Source organism: Kryptolebias marmoratus, linkage group LG14 (assembly GCF_001649575.2).
Source record: "Kryptolebias marmoratus isolate JLee-2015 linkage group LG14, ASM164957v2, whole genome shotgun sequence".
Classification (NCBI taxonomy): Eukaryota; Metazoa; Chordata; class Actinopteri; order Cyprinodontiformes; family Rivulidae; genus Kryptolebias; species Kryptolebias marmoratus.
In genome coordinates, this window is record NC_051443.1 from 9,792,448 (window position 1) to 9,811,451 (window position 19,004).

The 19,004-nt window shown below is 39.3% G+C and overlaps 1 protein-coding gene across 1 annotated transcript; it reads left to right on the forward strand.

Annotated features, from left to right (window-relative positions):
• The first annotated feature begins 511 nt into the window (after window positions 1–511).
• atp6v1b2 (ATPase H+ transporting V1 subunit B2) lies at window positions 512–13,786 on the forward strand. Its single transcript, XM_017427474.3, has 14 exons — window positions 512–743; window positions 2,115–2,170; window positions 3,202–3,300; window positions 4,514–4,607; window positions 4,723–4,800; window positions 4,944–5,083; window positions 6,473–6,574; window positions 7,432–7,529; window positions 7,918–8,041; window positions 8,128–8,278; window positions 8,356–8,438; window positions 9,096–9,200; window positions 9,282–9,411; window positions 10,533–13,786. The coding sequence occupies exons 1-14, from the start codon at window positions 572–574 to the stop codon at window positions 10,667–10,669; spliced, it is 1,569 nt and encodes a 522-aa protein (XP_017282963.1). The 5' UTR covers window positions 512–571; the 3' UTR covers window positions 10,670–13,786.
• The last annotated feature ends 5,218 nt before the right edge of the window (window positions 13,787–19,004 follow it).

Sequence of the window (19,004 nt, forward strand, 5' to 3'; positions counted from 1 at the left end):
AAGATCTCCTTATTAAGGCCTAACATGGATGTTTTTAGACTGTGGGAGGAAACTGGAATGGACACCACACAGAACAACCCCAGGTCCAATCTGGGATTTGAACCCAGGACCTTCTTGATGTGAGGCGTTAGTGCTAACCACTGAACCACCATGTTGCTGTCTGTCCTCCCGTCTTACTGCTCCTCTTGTCTTTTCCTAATTATTTTTGTTGCTTGATATCGCATCTTTAAATGTCTTATGTTTGACTTTAAAATCAGGCCTTAAAAATATCTAGTGTACTTAAGGTAGAAGCAGAGAGTTTGACCTTTTTGGAATGGTCTCCAGGTGATTGAAAGCAGCTGACATATATAAACGTTTTGTTTTGTTTTATTATTTTTGAAAGCCAAAAAAGAAAAAAAAAAGTGAACGAATAACATTTTGGCTTTGTTGCTCTGCTTTATAAGTCTACGAACCAATGACGCTTTAAAATCCGGCCGACGCAGCCGGTGCAGTCTGCGCATGCGCCGCGGCTGTCACGACTCGGGGGTGGGAGAGAGGGGCGCCGCTGCGGCTGCTGTTCCAGGTGGAAAACATGGCGATGAAGGTGCTCAGGGGGATGGTGAACGGAGCCATGAGCGAGCTCTCCTCGGCCGTGAGCGGCAACAGACCGACGGCCAACGCTCCGGCCGCCGCCAGGAGCGCCGGCGCTTACCGGGAACACGCCATGGCCGTGAGCCGGGATTACCTCTCCCAGCCGCGCCTGAGTGAGTGCGTAAATAAAAGGTCCAGGGATGATGAGGCAGGTCTCCATCGGTGTTTATGAAAGAGTCAGCGCAGAATAACTAATTGATGCCTTTGCAGAGCCACCTGTCAGGCAGCAGATTGATGATAAGATTTGATTTATTCTTGCGCTTGCTGCACAAGATAAGACCACTGCAGCTTCTTAAACTTCTGTCACTTTAATCTTTATGTGACATCAAACTGAAGATCAGAGGTCTAACTAAGAACCATGTAGTCCGTTTGTGGAAGCTACTTCCATAAACAGCCAAGTTCAGGATTTCTCTCTAACAAAAGCACTAAGCACTAAGGTCTTTTCCATATATTAATATCAAGGTTGGCCCAAGGTTTTCTGTGCTGCACCCCCATCACCTCTGCACCCTTGTCATATATTTATATTATTCATGTCAAGTTTATTGTGCATCTAACAAAGAGGTGAGCAACTGATTTACCCAAAAGGGCCACAAACAGAACGATGGAAGGCCGGACAGACGCTCAGTTTAGCAAGATATGAATTTTATAATGTGCTGTAAAGATCATTTTCTTGAGCTGCTAAGAGCAGACATTGTGACTGGATAACAAAAGTCTGAACAAGTCCCGCAAACATAAAAAGATTTGCAGCATTTCAAACGCAGGCGCCAAATTAACAACATTAAATGGGCAGTTCTTTTCCTCCAGTGAAGGAAATTGTTTATGTTGGGTACACTGTGTTGTTAAAACCTCTACATTCTGTATCAGTCTTTGTATTTTTATTTTTTTTTTACCAGGAGCTGACATGACGGTAACTCCAAAATCTCTCACAAACTCTTGAGCATAGACACGTACTAATATATTCCTACAATAACAGTCTTTGCTCTTGGGACTGAGGAGCAGAGGCTGCTGAAGTAAACACCCACTCGCCTTCAAAATAAAAGCATTGCAAAAGCTGGTTTTGAAATAAAAGCAGAGATTTCTTCATCGGCTCAGATGGTGATGGCTAACAGACACTAATGACACTGCAGGATCTGAACACTTAAATTTTTTCCTTGGTTATTTACTTATTGGTTTCAACAAATAAAAAGTTCTAAAACGTCTTTTTTTCTGTTGTGATAACCTCGTCTTTCGTTTGTTCTCATTCGTTTGTTTCTTTGTGTTGCTGATCACAGGTCTTCAGGGGTTGTGATCGTTAATTGGACAATCGATCAACAGGCGGATTGAACAGTTACAATACTCTTTAATTATTAGGTTTCGTTAACAAGTTTTTACTTTTCTCTTGCAAAGCTGGTGCCACATTTTTTTCCTGTTTGTGTTGCAGGTCTGTCATTTCATGCTGTCTCCTCTGTTGTTTAATGTGGGTTTTTTTTTCTGTGCTTCCTCAGCCTATAAAACAGTATCTGGAGTCAACGGTCCGTTGGTGATTTTGGATCAGGTGAAGGTAAGACTGACCCACTCCTGTGCTCATATTTTACTAACATCAAGTACAGATTCTGCCACTCACTGAGCCTTGGTCCTGAAGAGAGATCATGTGAGTTTTCTTTCCTTTGGTCTCGTCCATTTGTTCAACATGACATCCTTTTATATGCACAACTAGAAGGGTGTTCACAAAATGCACTTTTTATAAACAAATTGTAGTGTACAAAATACATACACACAGTGCAAAAATGTACAATTCAAAACATTTGATATATGATAAAACAATAACCACATTTCATCCAATTCTAGTCTAATTTCATCCATGTATGTAATCTATTTCAGTTCATGCAGAATCCAAACTTTTTTTAAAATTCTATTTATTTGCAATTCTTACCGATCCAATTATAATAAAAAATATATATAATTGAGTCCAGTTCATTAAAATAAAATACTTTTCAATCTAATCTAATTTTAAATCAGATCAATTCAGGAAAAATAATCTAATTTAATCCAAGCTAATGGAGTCTGATCATAAACTCAGTCAGTTTAACTAAAACCAGTTCAGTTAACTCTAAACTTAATCCAGTAAACTATTTTAGTTCATTAAAATGCCTGTTTGTGAGATATAATGTAGCTAAGAAAGCTAACAGATGACAATAAATCTTTACTATAATCCATGTAGCTGCTGTGTACGGATTTAGGACAGCCTTACTGAGAGACACAAGGTGCACATGGGTCCAAGGTTTACCTGCACTTCAGCTAAAAGTCCTTCACCATGAGATGAACATGTTCAGGCTGTACGTCACTCGGGCTTTCTCAAGATATCAGGATCGATCAGCTCTTTAAAGAGAATTTTCTCTTTTAATTTTTCTTTGATTTGGACTGAGATTTTTGAATTGAATTTTTGAATTTTAACTCAATTTTGTGATCTTAAGGAACTGGCTGCAGGATCGTTAAAGAATCAGAACATCCCTTCCACGTGTCTGATATATTAAAACCCATTTGATTCAGTTTGGTGTTACTAACCCCTGCGGTCTTGCTGTGCTTGACCAGTTTCCAAAGTATGCCGAGATCGTCCATCTCACCCTGCCTGATGGTACCAAGAGGAGCGGACAGGTGCTGGAGGTCACCGGTTCCAAAGCCGTGGTTCAGGTACTTTGTGTGCACGAGGAACTTTTAGAAGCTTTAAATCGTGCGGCACCCTTATTGTGTGATTGGCAAAGCTTGAAATGCTGACAGGCTAAATCAATGGTGGTTAAAACTGTCATAATGGGTCCATTAAGGGTACATTTTAGTACTGCTTGCAGCTTCTGTTTTAGAAAGAACATGCTGCATGACTTAGGTTTGCAAAGCTGAATCCAAACAAACAAAGCTTCCAGTACAATATTTTTTGAGATAGATAGAAACAAAGTGGAAGTGTTTGGTCGTAATCAGCATGTTCTTTAAAATCCAAATACAGCATATCGACACAAACACCTCACACCTTCTGCCAGACAGTGGGCTGGAAGGGTGATGATTGGGGCTTGTTTTGCAGCCACAGGACCTGGCCACCTCGCAGTCATTGAGTCGACCATGAACTCATCTGTATAGCAAAAAATTCTAAAGTAAAATGTGAGGCTGTTCTGTCTGACAGCTGAAGCTTGAATGGGTCATCCAAACAATGATCCCCTAAGCCAGGGGTGTCAAACTCCAGGCCTCAAGGGCCGCTGTCCAGGAAGTTTTATGTTTTCCTGCTCCAACACACCTGATTGAAATGGTTTAATTACCTCCTCAACAAATCATCAAGTTCTCCAGGAGCACGGCAACAAGTCATCCATTTAAACCAGGTGTTTTAAAGCAAGAACACATGTAAAACATGCAGGAGAGCGACCCCCGAGGAGCAGAGTTTGACACCTGTGCCCTAAGCTTACCAGCAAATCTACAAGAGAATGGCTGAAAAAGAGAAGAATTACGGTGTTCCAATGATTGAGTCAAAGTCCAGACAAGACCTCAAGCTGTCTGAAGTAACATTGTAAAGAAGAGTGGGACACAAATCCTCACCAATGAATTATGACTGATTATGTAATGTAGTAGTTTCAAGTTGTTACAGCTGAAAGTGAGTTCTACAAACTGCTGAATGATGAAATTTTCACAGATTGCTTCAGAATTTTGGCTCAGTTTTTGTCAAAAAAAACGGCACAATGTTGTGCGTTGTGTGTTTGTATTTACCTAAATTTAGAACCCAATATGCTTTTAGTTTTTGGGCAACAATTTAGAATTAAAAACAATTTAAAAAAAATAGATTTATATAATAGGATTAAAAGCTTTGTACTACTTTCAGTTTCAGTTTAATGAAGGCTTACAGCGATTTGCAAATGCTCCACAGGTGTTTGAGGGGACTTCTGGCATCGATGCCAAGAAGACCAGCTGTGAGTTTACAGGAGACATCCTACGAACACCTGTCTCTGAGGACATGTTGGGTACAAATCCACTTTACCACCTCCGCTCCGCATGCATTCAGTTTTCGCCTTATTTTTGAAGGAAAAAAGCTGCAGTAGTTGCATGTTTGCTCACAAACGGTGTGTGTGTTTGCAGGTCGTGTGTTTAATGGATCTGGTAAACCTATTGACAGAGGGCCAGCAGTCCTGGCTGAAGACTTCCTGGACATTATGGGTACGTTAGCAGCTATTTGTTTTATGGGTTCTGGAAAAAAAAAGTGAAAGCTGCTCCTCAGGTTGTCTGTAATATATGTGATAATATCTCATTAGGCCTTTTTTTGGTACTTTGTGTGTGGGCTTGTGTGTATTTTCTCACAGGCCAGCCTATCAACCCTCAGTGCCGTATTTACCCTGAGGAAATGATCCAAACTGGCATATCTGCCATTGATGGCATGAACAGCATCGCTAGGGGGCAGAAAATACCCATCTTCTCTGCTGCTGGGCTGCCACACAACGAGGTGCACAAATACATACAGAATAAGACACATTTATACTTTTCTGCTGCATTCTGCTGTGGTCCTAGTTCATTGTTTACTTCTTTACCCTGACCATAAAAGCTCTCCACCTGACCTGAGCATCCATTTGTAGTTGGAGGTCAGAAATTCTTGACCAGCCCTGAAGACAAAATCCAATATGGCGACCTCGTGCATGAGGAGCTGTAGAAACAAACTTCTCCTTTTTGCTCCTGTCCGTCTGTATCACATTAAATCAGCCATAGAGACAGTACTGTACTACCTCTGTTAGGAAACATGTTCCTCCAGTGTTTGAATGCACAGAACGCAGAGAAATCAGTTGTCATCAGCGTGCGTTACAGTATTTAGCCTGGCTACTGTACTGAGCACGACTTTTAACAGATCTGATGATTTTTGAAGTTGCAGCTGGAACAAGGTGAGGTCGAGTGGGAAATCGTTCCCAAATGACATGTAGAGCAGGTAATTTGCTCAAAAGTAGTTTTACTATGTTAAACCCAGCTACAGAGAGGTGATGATAATATTTTACTTCTTTAGGTCTTGTGAAATTTTTATTATTGAAGCACTTTGATGTTATCTCGCAAAAAATAACTTCACAAAGGAGAACAAACAAATCATTTTTTTGTTTGTCGATAAAAACTGAACTTGTACACATATTACATTTTATTTTATTTCGGCACCAGATTTGGCTGATTAAAGCCACCAGTTAAAGTTTTTTTTCTTCCACATGGATGAACCACCAGCTTGGAAAAGTAATTATACAGAAACATGGTCACTTTTTCTCAACCAAACATTTCATTTTTTTATTGCTCAGTGAAGTGATTAAACAAAAAAAAAACCAACAACCTTAAAATCAATATAATTCAACATTAACTGTAAATCTTCTCCTTAATTGAAAGCAGATATTTAAAAAAGTTTGAAAAAGGAAAGAACGGCCAAAAAGACTGGGTCTAGTTTTTTTTTTGTCCATTTTTTCTTCGTGATGAACTCGCTGTCAGCTTTTCAGCTCTTCTGTTCAACAGATTTTTCAGCAGTTTACACACACACAGAGAAAAATCACAATTGAAACTAAAGGCTTCGTTTCTATTCGAAAGCCCAAGTAGATCTTTCCAGGTGCCGTCTAATCGCTGGTTTCTTCAAAGTGAAAGAAAGCCAGTTAATTTCCTGTCTTCTCTGGTCAATGTTATCTGGAAGACTCATCTTGGTTAAATTTAATGAATTAATCCAAAGTGTCATTTCCTTTGAACTGGTCTGGTTTAATAAAATGAAAAAATGTTGTAAATGTAATCTTTAATTAGGACGAAAGGTGAACAAATGACTGTGCTCAGATATTTGGTCGAAGTTTGCCTCATATCCTTCTTCCCTTCTGTTTGTCAGATTGCAGCTCAGATCTGTCGGCAGGCTGGTTTGGTGAAGAAGTCCAAAGACGTGATGGACTACAGCGAGGACAACTTTGCTATTGTTTTTGCAGCCATGGGGGTGAGAGGGTTTTCTTGTCCTGCTCCAGACTTATCGACACAGCCGCAGTGTTTCATGTTTTAACGCATTCATGTTTAATCTGTCAGCCGTCCAGCTGCTGTGGCTTAAAACATCTGTGTTTTTTCTTTTGTTTCTTCCCAAGACATGTAAAAAATTGCATCAGCTTTTCTACAAAAAGCTTTAAACACCCAAAAGGGATTATCCAGAAGCATTACGTATGAAAGTTCATTTGCACCGGATTGTACTTTTGTTATCTACTGGAGGGGATAAAAAAACAACAAAAATAAAAACAGGTTGGTGTAAAATAAGAGGAAATTAAAAACTAGAATGACTGAGAGGATACAAGTGGATTAAACCTTACTTTGACCACCATCCACCTCATTTTACTGTCATTCATACAGTGGTAAATAAAAGAAATGTGACCCTATTTCCAGTTTTAAGGGTTTTACAAATCAACAAATAAAAATAATTTGGTTCTTATCAGTTTTTAAAACCGAATATGCAGAAGCAGTTTGTAAAAAACTATGTCCAGCTCACAATTCAGTACAATCAGCCTGTTGTACTGTTGCTCATAACTTTCATAAAATAGTTTTTGTACAGAGTTTTAGTTTAGTTTGACACACAGCTCTTTTAAAGACCCACCATAGCAAAGCATTTAGACAAACTTAAACGTCTTTCTTTGACAAAGAGTTGTTAACTTTTTCAGTTTTCTGTCACATCTCGGTTTTTCCTTGAAATTTCCCCTTAAACCACCTTAACTTTGCTGTATTAACTAACAGACTGAACGTTTTTGTCACCAGAAAGAAGTTTACCTATTTTTAATTGAACCCCAATTTTGTTTTTGTTTTTCTGCCCAGGTGAACATGGAGACAGCCAGGTTCTTTAAGTCGGACTTTGAGGAGAACGGATCCATGGACAATGTTTGTCTGTTTCTTAACCTGGCCAACGACCCCACGTATGAGTCCTTACTAGACTTGAGCTGTCGACTTCATTTTGTACATAAGCAGAAGTGCTATAAATCACAACAAAACGGAAAAATTATGTTTTTGAAGTTGTGCCTTGATAGATTACCGAATAAATCTTAGATACTAAATGCCTTGTCAAATCAAAGCACTTTGATGTGTAACTTTAGATTTGGCGTTAAAAGAATAAAATGATTAAATTCAGTGCTTCAGGCTGTAAAATTTGATTATGTACTGATTTCTTTAAATAAAAAAATGTAAACATGGTTTTGTAGTGTTTAGATTCAGTAATACCACTGAATCTAAACACTACAAAACCATGTTATGTTGAAACAACATGTAAAAATGGGAAATAAAGTGAAGCTTCTTTGTTTTCTGCAGCATTGAGCGAATCATCACGCCTCGTTTGGCTCTGACTTCAGCTGAGTACCTGGCCTATCAGTGTGAGAAGCATGTCCTCGTCATCCTCACAGATATGAGCTCCTACGCCGAGGCTCTTCGAGAGGTCAGCCATGTTTTCAGTGCATTTACTACACAATTAGTGCAGAAAATTGTAACAGAGCTCCATGCTTTTTTTTTAACCTCTCTTAGGTGTCTGCAGCCAGAGAGGAGGTACCAGGCCGCCGAGGCTTCCCCGGCTACATGTATACTGACCTGGCGACGATCTACGAGAGAGCTGGCAGAGTAGAGGGGCGCAGTGGCTCCATCACCCAAATCCCCATCCTCACCATGCCTAATGATGGTACACGCTCTTACAGTATCACACATGAACTGATTATGCTGCAGAATTGTGTTAACAGAGTGATTTTTGTCTTTCAGACATCACTCATCCCATTCCCGACCTGACTGGTTACATCACTGAGGGGCAGATTTATGTGGACAGACAGCTTCATAACAGACAGGTAATGAAGAGCAGCCTCGCAGACATGGGGACATCATGACAGTGTCACATCTGAAGAGGCTTTTATTATCTATATAATGGTCATAGATCCGGTCACCACTGTGTTCTACTGTTTGTAGTTAGAAGTCAACTCTCATTAAACAAAAGTCATACATTTGATCACTTTGACTCGATCGGTTTTTCTCAGGACTTGATTTAAGATGCGTCCAATGTGACTCTGAGCTTGTTTTGACCTCAGCGAATTGTGTCTTAGATCCTGACTTCAACAGACAGGTCTCAATCGGACAAATAACACTGGATTTATTGGTCTGTTTTAGGCTTTGAAACTTGACCGAGGAGCTGAGTTGGAACTTAATGTAGAACTTGATTTAAAAATGTTTGTCATGACATTAGACCATCATTGAAGGTTTGTAAGTTTTGCCTTGTCCTGGGATTTGACATCAGACTTGCTAATCTTGACTAAAGGATCATTTATGAGCTTTGATTTGATTCTTTACTTTAGGCTTGTTCCTCTCGCATTGGAAATATTTTGGTCTTGGCTTGAAATCTTACTGAATTTACAGTGGATGTACATCTACAGCTGATTAACCTTTGGAGTCAACTTGATTCAAGATGGCCTCCACAGCTAATTGACTTCTTTTTTTCTATTCCCCATCAGATTTACCCCCCCATCAACGTGCTGCCATCTCTCTCTCGACTGATGAAGTCTGCCATTGGCGAGGGAATGACCCGCAGAGACCACTCTGATGTTTCAAACCAGCTTGTAAGAACAAAGCTGCTTTGTAGTACGTATACAGACTTTTACCAACCCTTACTGAACCTGTGTGTGTGTGTGTGTGTGTAGTATGCATGTTATGCCATAGGAAAGGACGTTCAGGCCATGAAGGCAGTCGTGGGAGAGGAGGCTCTTACTGCTGATGACCTGCTCTATCTGGAGTTCCTCACCAAGTTTGAGAAGAACTTCATCTCCCAAGGTGCAGTAGATATCCCACATTTGATATAGTTCATAGGCAGCAAACCAGATGAATTTGAATAAAAATTATGCAGCTATGCTAGTTTTGTCTTTTATTTAGTTTGGTTAGAAGTGCAGAAAGCAACTCTACCTTAAACCTAAGCCTAACTTCATCCGCTGGTGAATCTGTTTACATCAAGACGCTTTGATGGCTTAAAGACAGAGAAATAGAGAAACAGAGATGATTTTAAACTGTGCGTGGTGTATTGATTTATTAGTGGACCGAACCATTTTCTGCCACCCATTACAGGCCAGGGGGTGGCAGAAAGAGGCTAAGCAGGGTGTTCTGCTATATGTCCCAATTACCAGGTCTACTTTCCAGGTTTTATATCTCATCTGGCTTTTCAGGCCAGAAAAAAGCCTTTCAATGAGTTCACTCTTTATCACCTGGGCTTCTTCCCAGCTGGCCGTGCCTGTAAAAGCTCCCAAAACAGTACTCTGAAGGCCTTTCCAACTGAAGTACCTGAAAGGCTGTGCTTATGGAGCCACATTACGAAGAAAATAAAGAAGCTTATTTCTGCTGCTTGTATCCACAATATTGGTCTTTTGATAACTAGCTGAATCTTGTGAACATTTGTGACATTGTACTTTCCAGCTTTGCTCATTTCACCATAATAGCTGGTGCAGCACATTTTTGCAAACAGCCCAGTGATGACGCTTTGACCAGCGGCTCACCCCATCACGGAGCAATCTGCCATTTTTGACAGAGAACTTTGGCCTCAGACTTGTAGTTGCTGACTCTGGTTCCAACAGCTTTACACTTGGCTGCCCCGGCGCTTGCTGTTGTTGAGTTCTGCAGAATTTATCAGAACCACATGATCTGCAAGCAGCAGAGATGCAAGTGGTGAGTTGAGCCATGAAATGAGGTTTTAAAGAATCGACTGTTTTGCATCAACCCTTGACTGTCTTGTTGGTGGAAAGCTCTACCTCACTGATACTGATTAGGCAAACTGGTTAGTTTATGAACCCCAGTGAAAACATTTTAAAGCTTTAAAGAAATCTCAAAAGTCTGCAAAATCCTCCTTTGCAAACCAATGTAGCAAGGTTGTTGATGCGCCATTGTGTGTGTGTTTGGGTGCCCAGGTGCCTATGAGAACAGGAGTGTGTTCGAGACTCTGGACATCGGATGGCAGCTCATGAGGATCTTCCCCAAAGAGATGCTGAAGAGGATCCCTCAGAGCACCTTGGCTGAGTTTTACCCCCGAGAAGCCAAACATTAGTGCAAACACACACACTAAAACACACACACCGCTTCCACTCCTTTCGGTGAGACCTCGCAAACATACAGTGTAGGTGTTGTGATGCTGTAAATTTCCTGACACTTGTGGCTTTCGTGTGGCCTTTACAGCCAACATTTACTGCATTAACAGAAGGCAAACGGGACTGAAATGCACTCATGAGTTTGTGTTTTGTTTAGTGCCGCTGTAAAGACGCTCCCCTGCAGAAAACGTAGGAAAGGTATTTTGTAAACTCAAATGTCCGTGAAGCTGATGGTCATGAAAAGATTATGCCTTTATTTTGCAAACCATAAAACACCCGGGTCAGAGTTTTAATAAATCTATGGATTCCACAAACAAAACAAGCCGATATAATGCTGGGCAAAGAAAGAGAGCGTTCATCATAAAAAAAAACAACATCATCAACTTGTTAAGACATTTGGGAGACTTTCTACGTTACTTATTTATCATTGCATGAAGTAACTCCTGTGGTTGATGTTTTTTTACATGTGCACTTCGTTGTTGCGTTTAAATAGTGGTCAATTACTTCAGTGGAACCCAAAGTCAAAAGAAGAATGGAAACACCTGCAAATTAACATTAACTTTAGTAGGTTATTATCAACAATCTACAGTTTACCCAATAATCTAAGTCAAAATAAAGCTTTTTAGACAATAAAACATACTTTTTTCACATTTAACACTTTCCATACTTGTATTCTCAGTCTTGCAGCTTATTTCAAACTCCTAACAAAAGATGTTTTTTGAACTTTTTGTGTGGATTAATAGAACAAGATATTCACCTGAAGCTGCCCTGCCAACTTCTTTTGGTTCAGCCACAGACATACTGTTACTTCTGCAAACCTGCGTCACCGGAAAGGGAGAATGAATGACATTTGGCAAGGTGTAAGAACCACACAACAGGGATGAGGTGGGTTTACAGCAGAAAATCCATTAGTGGCTAGAAAGGTGACATGCAAAGAGGACCTGAAATGACCCCAAAAGTGTTTTAAAAAGTTCTAAAAAAGTTCCACACTGGTAGCATTCTTTGAAGGACTACTGCCTGCTGCCTTGCTTGCCAAAGTTTTAAGCAAAGGTGTTGCACATAATGTTGGCACTCAGAGTATTTAATGGAAATAACTCATCTACTACCACACAAAACTTGAGCTCAATATCAGTAAAATTGACTGATTTTGCTAAGGTTGAAAAGCTGTGGCAGCCATCTTGAATTGGGCTGACTCCAAAACTTAGTTATAGACGTCCAGTACGCCCAATGATTGCTGTCTGAGAGTGTCATTAAACTCTGTCCAGTGATTCATGAGGTAATTTGCCAACAGACAGACAAACGAACACACGCACAGACACAGGCAGATACATGATAGGCTGCTGCTCTTGGCGGTGGGTGATAATAATCAATGACGAAACTGGCTCAAATGCTCCAAAACACTGAAACTCTACAACAGTTGTGCCGAAACTTTTCAGGAAATGATTGTGACTGGATCACAGACTGCGCTGATTTACAAAACTCTTTACTCTTCCTGGAGTTATTGTAGCATTTTATTTTATTTACCCATGGCCAACACTTCAGTAGTTGTATGTTTTGTGAGAAATGAGTACCAAAGCTAACAACACTAAACAAAATAATCATTCTTCCCAATAAATCTCAGTATTTCATAATGTAGACGTTCGCCAGTTCAGGCAAAGAATAAAAAGTGAAACAGTTAAAGCAGAAACTACCTTTGTTTCAAGTATATAAAGCGTTTTATTTTATTAACTTTTTGACCTGCACAGCTGATTGTCAAAATCCTTGACGTGTATTTTACATGTTCGAGCATAAGAATACACACAAAATTTATTTATAACACTGTCAAATTTAATAGCAATGCTTGTTTTTTTTTCATCAGTATTATTGTGCTGAATACTCCAAGAATTTACTTTTGATTATAGATTTTCACTTACCCAGAATTCACAGGAAATTATCAGTCCATAACGTTGTCTTAAAATCCGGTTGTGGTGAAATTAATAATCAAAACTGTTGCATTTGTAACCCATTTGTAACCGAGGGTTCTTCTATGTCACTGTAGCTCAGTAGCTTTTTAATAAGAGTACACATATGTAATTCTAAAAATGTCTATTTTTCTTGATATTAAGGCAGAACTTTTATTTTGTTATGAAAAAAAAATGTTCCTTATAGATTTGCAGCACATCTAAAACTATGTTATTTACTGGAAATGTTCGTATTAAGCGAAACGTCCAGGCTTATAAATTGATTTTGGACATCTGAAGAGGTTTTAACAGCTGCTCAAAAAACCCCACAACGCCTAATTTTAGCTCCTGTCTCTTTTAAGGCCCCTATCTCACTAAGCCCAGGGTGTGTTAAACTGTCCACTGGGGAGATATTATGCAAATACGTATCATAGTGATGTCATTAAGTGAAGGAAGAGAAGCCTGGAGTAGAAACATCTTTAAACTAGTTTGGGAGCAGGAAGAGGCACCTGTTTCATTTGCTGATCAGAGGGGTCAGGCTAAAGTTTAAAGTAGAAATGAACCATACAACATTTAACTTTTCCAACATACATGTGCATGAGCCCCAGCAAAGTGTTTCCAGAGATTGATGAGGAGCCTGTTCTGCTACAAGCATTCATATGGAGGAGATTTCACACTAAAAGGCTGCCTTTTTTTTTTTTTTGCACACTCTTATGTTATAATCACTTTGACACGCTTATTGTTAGCTGTCTCCAGGTACAAGACTTTGTTTGGACTAATTTGAGTATTCCTGTGGCACTTTTCAAGCCAGTCATGCCTATATTGGGAAAGCCATAAAGGTGAAACTATCTATAAGAGCATTTACATTGTAATGACATGATGTTGTGTGTTGCCTAATAGCTTACGATGTTTCTTTAGATTGTTGTTGTGCCAAAAGCTTGACTTCATGACAGTCTGTTTTGTGTGCTTCACATCATGCATCCGCCTTGAAGTATCTATGAAATATGTGTTTCTGTGTGAACAGTTTATTGCATATTACCTGGATATATCTAAAATACATGCACGGTCGTCGAATGTTTACTGTTTGTGCCTCGATTATCACGTCATGTGTGGTAAAATAAAACAGCTGCCTCATTACTTTTTGATCAACTGTGATTTTTTTTCTTATATGAGCATTTCACCACACAATTAAAGACGACTGGTATTGATATTATATACCAATATTAATATACAGTCTCTTTTGTTTACACCCAGACGTGCCCACAACGTGTCTACAATCAGTAGGTGGAGCTGTTGGCAAGCCTTGTTTGCCAACATTATGAGGAATTTGGGTCAAATCAAACCATGCTTGAGGAGTTATTCCAACTTTCTGTTACATGGTGACAGATTGGTGATGACAATACATTGATGTTTATACGTGTTAAGTATTAAAGATTGATAATTCATTTGAAATCTGAAAAAAATGTCCCATCTGTGAGGTATTATTTCTTACTGTTGGGTGGCAAAAGACTGTTGAGGTCATTTTATTTCGATGTTCCCGTGTTTATTTAGGAAACCTCATCAGACTTCTTAAATTTGAGTTTATCTTTCATTTCAAAGTTTTGAAAATGCTGCACCGTGCGTTTATACCCATTGGATGATGCCTCTGAAATTTATAGCCTCTTTGGTGACGAAGGATGGACAAAGGCAGAAATTTGTAGGGTGTACTGTATTTTGTGAAATACATAAATATAGAAACGATCATTAGGAAATCCTTAGCAAGCCTTTTAAATGTGGTGTAGATTTAACGGTTTATGTGTGAATTATAAGAATTCTCTGCTTTGAGGCAAAACATCAAACTTTGAGGTCAAGCCACTTCATCCCCATTTAATAAAGACTTAAGTTAATGATAACTTTTAATCACGGATGCCTTTAAGAATATACTGAATGGTATTCAGTTTGACAAGCTGAAACCTCTAGGAGGAGTTTGTTTGAATATATTGTATGTAAAAAAAAATTATTTAATCTAAAATGGTTGACTTTTTGGTAGAATTTAGGCCGTGGATCCAAGAAGTATTTCTGTAGGTCTTGAAAGGTTACATGTGCAGACCAGCTTTCCTAAAGAAAGTATGAAGAGAAGCAGATTTTTTTTTAATGTTCTAGGGGACAATGATAATCCATTATGTCATGCCCACAGATTTTGTGAATGAGTTATGGCTGGAATAATATCATCCATGTCCATTTTGGTGCAGACTGGATGACATTAGCAGGATTTACAAATTTGTTAACTCTAACTGTACATGCTAAAGGGTCGTGGGGCTGTATTTGCAGTGATTTTATTATAAAATCAAATGGATAACAGAGTTGCCAGTATTGGCACACTGCTCGCCCCATGTCAGTAGGGTGAAATCCTCTATTAGGTCTGATTACAAATGCCAATTTGGTGTGGAAAGAAGTCATTCAGCCATTGTATCCACTCCTTGATCCACAGCTGTGGTAACAGATTGGCACTGGGTTGGAGTTAACATTGATAGGAGTGAGCCTTGTTTCAGATCTTGGCTGATAATCAAAAAGTTCTATTTGTGTTCATTCAGCAAAATTTGCCAAAATATCAAGAAATATTTGGGTAAGAATATAATAAAAGGGTTTCTTAGAAATGTGTGTTACTTACAAAAACACAGTTGCATGAAGACTAAAGTTATAAATAAGTTTGGATGAATTCAGACAGGCAGTCTATCTTCTAAAGTCACTGTGCAGTTCTCCGGATGACCACACAGAGGTACTGTTGCATTGCTTTTAGCGCAGCAGTGATCCTGCAGTTTATCAGACTCAACAGACATCAGTCATCCACTAATAAACACAGGTGTGTGTGTGGGTGGGTGTGGTGTGGATGGAGAGGGGAGGATTCTCACTCCACATCCAACCCGAATGATTCACAGCTCTTCCCAAATACCACTAGGTCATGCATGAAAGTTCAGCATCTAAAGATGAGAGTCGACATCAGTTAAGTGCTGGCAGCGTCTGATAGAGACCGTTGTTTTGTCAGCTGAGCTTCATGAAATATGAACGGCAGCTTTAAGCCCAAACACTGGTCACAAACTCTGCCTGCGTGGCTGAGTTTGGAGTTTGGAGATGAAGCTGCCTTACGACTGCTCACATGTGCTTTTCTTCACGTTTTTGTTGAAGTCGCACAAGCTGAATGCATTGCAGCCACAAATGGAGCTCCAAATAGTCTAAAGAACAAAATAATTGTATTTTAGGATATTTACTGAGCGTTGGTGAAGGCTGTGCTGTTTTTGCTAATGTCTGCGTGTTTATTTTTTTACAGTGTAAGCAAAAAATCCCATGAACCAGAGGATGAAGTTTATGAAACTCTTAAAAAATTAATCATTCGACGTACCTCTGCAGCTGATTAACTTTGAAGTATACCCCATTCAAGATAGCTGCCACAGCTAAGCAACCTTAGCAAACACAAAAATAGCAACAACTCAGTCTGCTTTACAGATATTTAGATAAATTTGGTGTAGTAGTAGCTGAGACTCTTTCTCAACACATACTTCAAGTGCTAACAGATCCCATGAGATCTTGCAAAATGAGATCAAGAATAACAGCATTTACAAGGTTTGACCAAAACAAGTATAACTTTGTACCTTCTCAAAACAAAATCATCTTATTTTGAAACTGGCATGAAAGGCAATGGGAGATATGCATTCTCTCAAAAAATGCCACACTACTAATCTATAAATACACTGAGTGTCAACATCAAGCATGTTAATAATGAAAGCATTAGACTGTTTGCCACAGGTAAATCTTTGTTATTAGCAGCTGAATGTTATTTCCCCTGGGAAAGTGTTATTTAGCTCCTGCTTTCATCAGATTCTGTATCCTAACAGAAAGAAAAACTGAATCTAAAACGAGTAAAACAAAACCACTGAGGTGATCCTTGAACAATCTACATTCAGCCAATGATTCGACTGTAAACAAAGTCGTTTTCACATCCAAATGTTAAGCCTTCTGACTTAAAAAGGCCTCAAGTTTTATTTGTCAAGTGAGTAAGTTTTGTGTATGTGCTGGCAAAAACAGACTAACGATGCATTTTTCGAAAAGAGGGGAAGCATGTCTCTAAAAGTTTCATCTTTGAACTATCAGCTGACATCTAAATCTTTTAACAAAACCAACTGATAGCAAACAGCATCTTTGATATACCAAGACAGTACCACAGAGTCTGAGATATTTTTCCAAGCAGGTTAGTTATGCTGAAAATCTGTCAGTATCAGAAAAAAAAAAATCCTGAACGTAAGCTGCTTGAGAGAATATTATTTCCATTTGTAACGACAACGAAGGTGGGAAACCACACATTTTTCTTGATTTGAAATCTCACCTCAGTTTTTAATTGACTAAAGAAGGGGCTGAGCTTCGCAGACCCAGACAAGCTCTTAGTGATCCTAACCATGCCCTCAAACGTAGAGGAGCTGACTCTCATCCCAGTTGCTTCACACTTAGATGCAAACCCGCCAACAGAACCACATCATCTGCAAAAAGCAGAGACGAGACCCTGAGGTTCTCAAACCAGACACCCTCCTCTTCACGAATGTGCCTTGAACACCACAGAAAGCTCAGAGACATGGGACAGCTCTGGCGGAGTCAAAACCACTCTAGGAACGAGTTTAACTTTGTACTGAGGATGCAGATATAGTTCCTGCTTTGGTTATACAGGGACAGGAAAGCCTTTAAAAGCATTCCTGGTATCCTATGCTCTCATAGTTTAAGTTTTTATTTATATGGTTCTCAACCTGACAAAGGTGGCATGCTCCCTCTGGGTCGGGGTGAGTCTTTGCCTCAAGCCTGAGAAGTTCAAATATCTGGGTGTGCTGTTCACAAGTGATGGTAGGATGGAGTGATAGATGGATGAACGGACTGGGGACTCGTATTCACTGAGATGTATTGGTCATGAACAAGTTATGGAAAGTGAACTGGACAATATGTCTTAATGCAGAGGTTCTCCACTTTGGGATCTGGACCCCAGTATGGGTCACAAAACATCAAGTTTGGTGTTATAGGATGATTTTCAGAAACAAAATAAAATTTAAAAATGATTTAACTATAACTGTTGTGAGAAATAAAACATGTTATAAGTCAATAAAAATAATATAATGATGTTTTTTTTTTTTTTGTCATTATGTCCTTGTTTAAGTGACCTAATTGCAATATTTGCATATTTCAACCAAAGATAGCTGGGATCAGAATTTACTGCTGCTGTTATTTTGTGGATCAGACGCTGAGAAGTTTGGAACCTCTGGCTTTATGCACGCATTTGCAGCTGAAGCATTCAATCATTGCACAAACGACCGTTGGAGTTGAGCTGTGTGAGTATATTTGGAGCGTTCAGTCACCCTTTGGGCTGACAAACATGAAACAAATCACTGATTGCATGTTTAGCTGCTTTGGCAAATCTCTGACTGTGGCATGTCTTCGCTGCTGCTTTGCTTTGGGACCTCCAGCAGGGATTTACAGTTAAGATTTGTGGGTTTGTAATCTCAGCTTCACCAGGTTGTAGGCGTTAACTTTCAGACGGAAGACACAGAGTAAAAGCTGATGCAGCACAGGCAGAAAAATGGTTTCTTTGTTCCAATTGAAATAATAATAATAATGATAAAAAAAAGAATGAAGCCAAGATTGGAATGGTCTCCCTCCACCAAGACAAGACAAGTCCACCACAAACTGTTGCTGGGATTTGTGTCTATTGGTTCATTTAGCCTTTCTGTTCAACTGTTTGGAGACAAGGTACCCAATGTCTCATATAATTAAACAGATATTTCATAGACTGAGCAGTGTGGAGGACATTGAAGCAAAATATGCAAGAAAAAATGACCTTCTCATACAAACTTAAAAGATACCAGCTCTAAATCGTTTATCTTTGACAAATTTCAGTATATGTAAAAGTGTTTTGACTGAGTCACAGGCCACAGAGCACCTATAATCAGTGACCCAGAAAGAGGAAACTTGTTATTTGCTGGTGCTGCTATTGTGTTCAACATGGTTCTCATGTCGAATAAATAACCCCTGCAGGAAAAGCTGTCACCTTCCTCTTCCACATATTGGTGACCCCTGTTATAGAAAATAAGATTTTATGATACAAGATCTCGTGATATCTCTTTATTAGGTGTAACAGAATTGTCACTTAGAGTACGTGTCTGTTGACATTCTGATGCCAACTCATATAGTCCTCCTTGTAATGCAGCCTTCCAGCTCATGACGAGGTTAGCCTCCTTAGATACTGAACAGCTTTTATTAAAAGCGCTCTGACTATCTTAAGGCAGGCCCATTCAACTGCTTGGAAAGGTCTCATCCCTGGGATTTTCTGCTCAACATTTCT

Excerpts from the sequence above, each read along its gene's own strand:
- atp6v1b2 (XM_017427474.3), top strand. The coding sequence starts at position 572 with ATGGCGATGAAGGTGCTCAGGGGGATGGTGAACGGAGCCATGAGCGAG. Across the intron at positions 5,084-6,472 it reads CTGGGCTGCCACACAACGAG|ATTGCAGCTCAGATCTGTCG; the intron begins GTGCACAAATAC and ends TCTGTTTGTCAG. Across the intron at positions 8,279-8,355 it reads CCTCACCATGCCTAATGATG|ACATCACTCATCCCATTCCC; the intron begins GTACACGCTCTT and ends TTTGTCTTTCAG.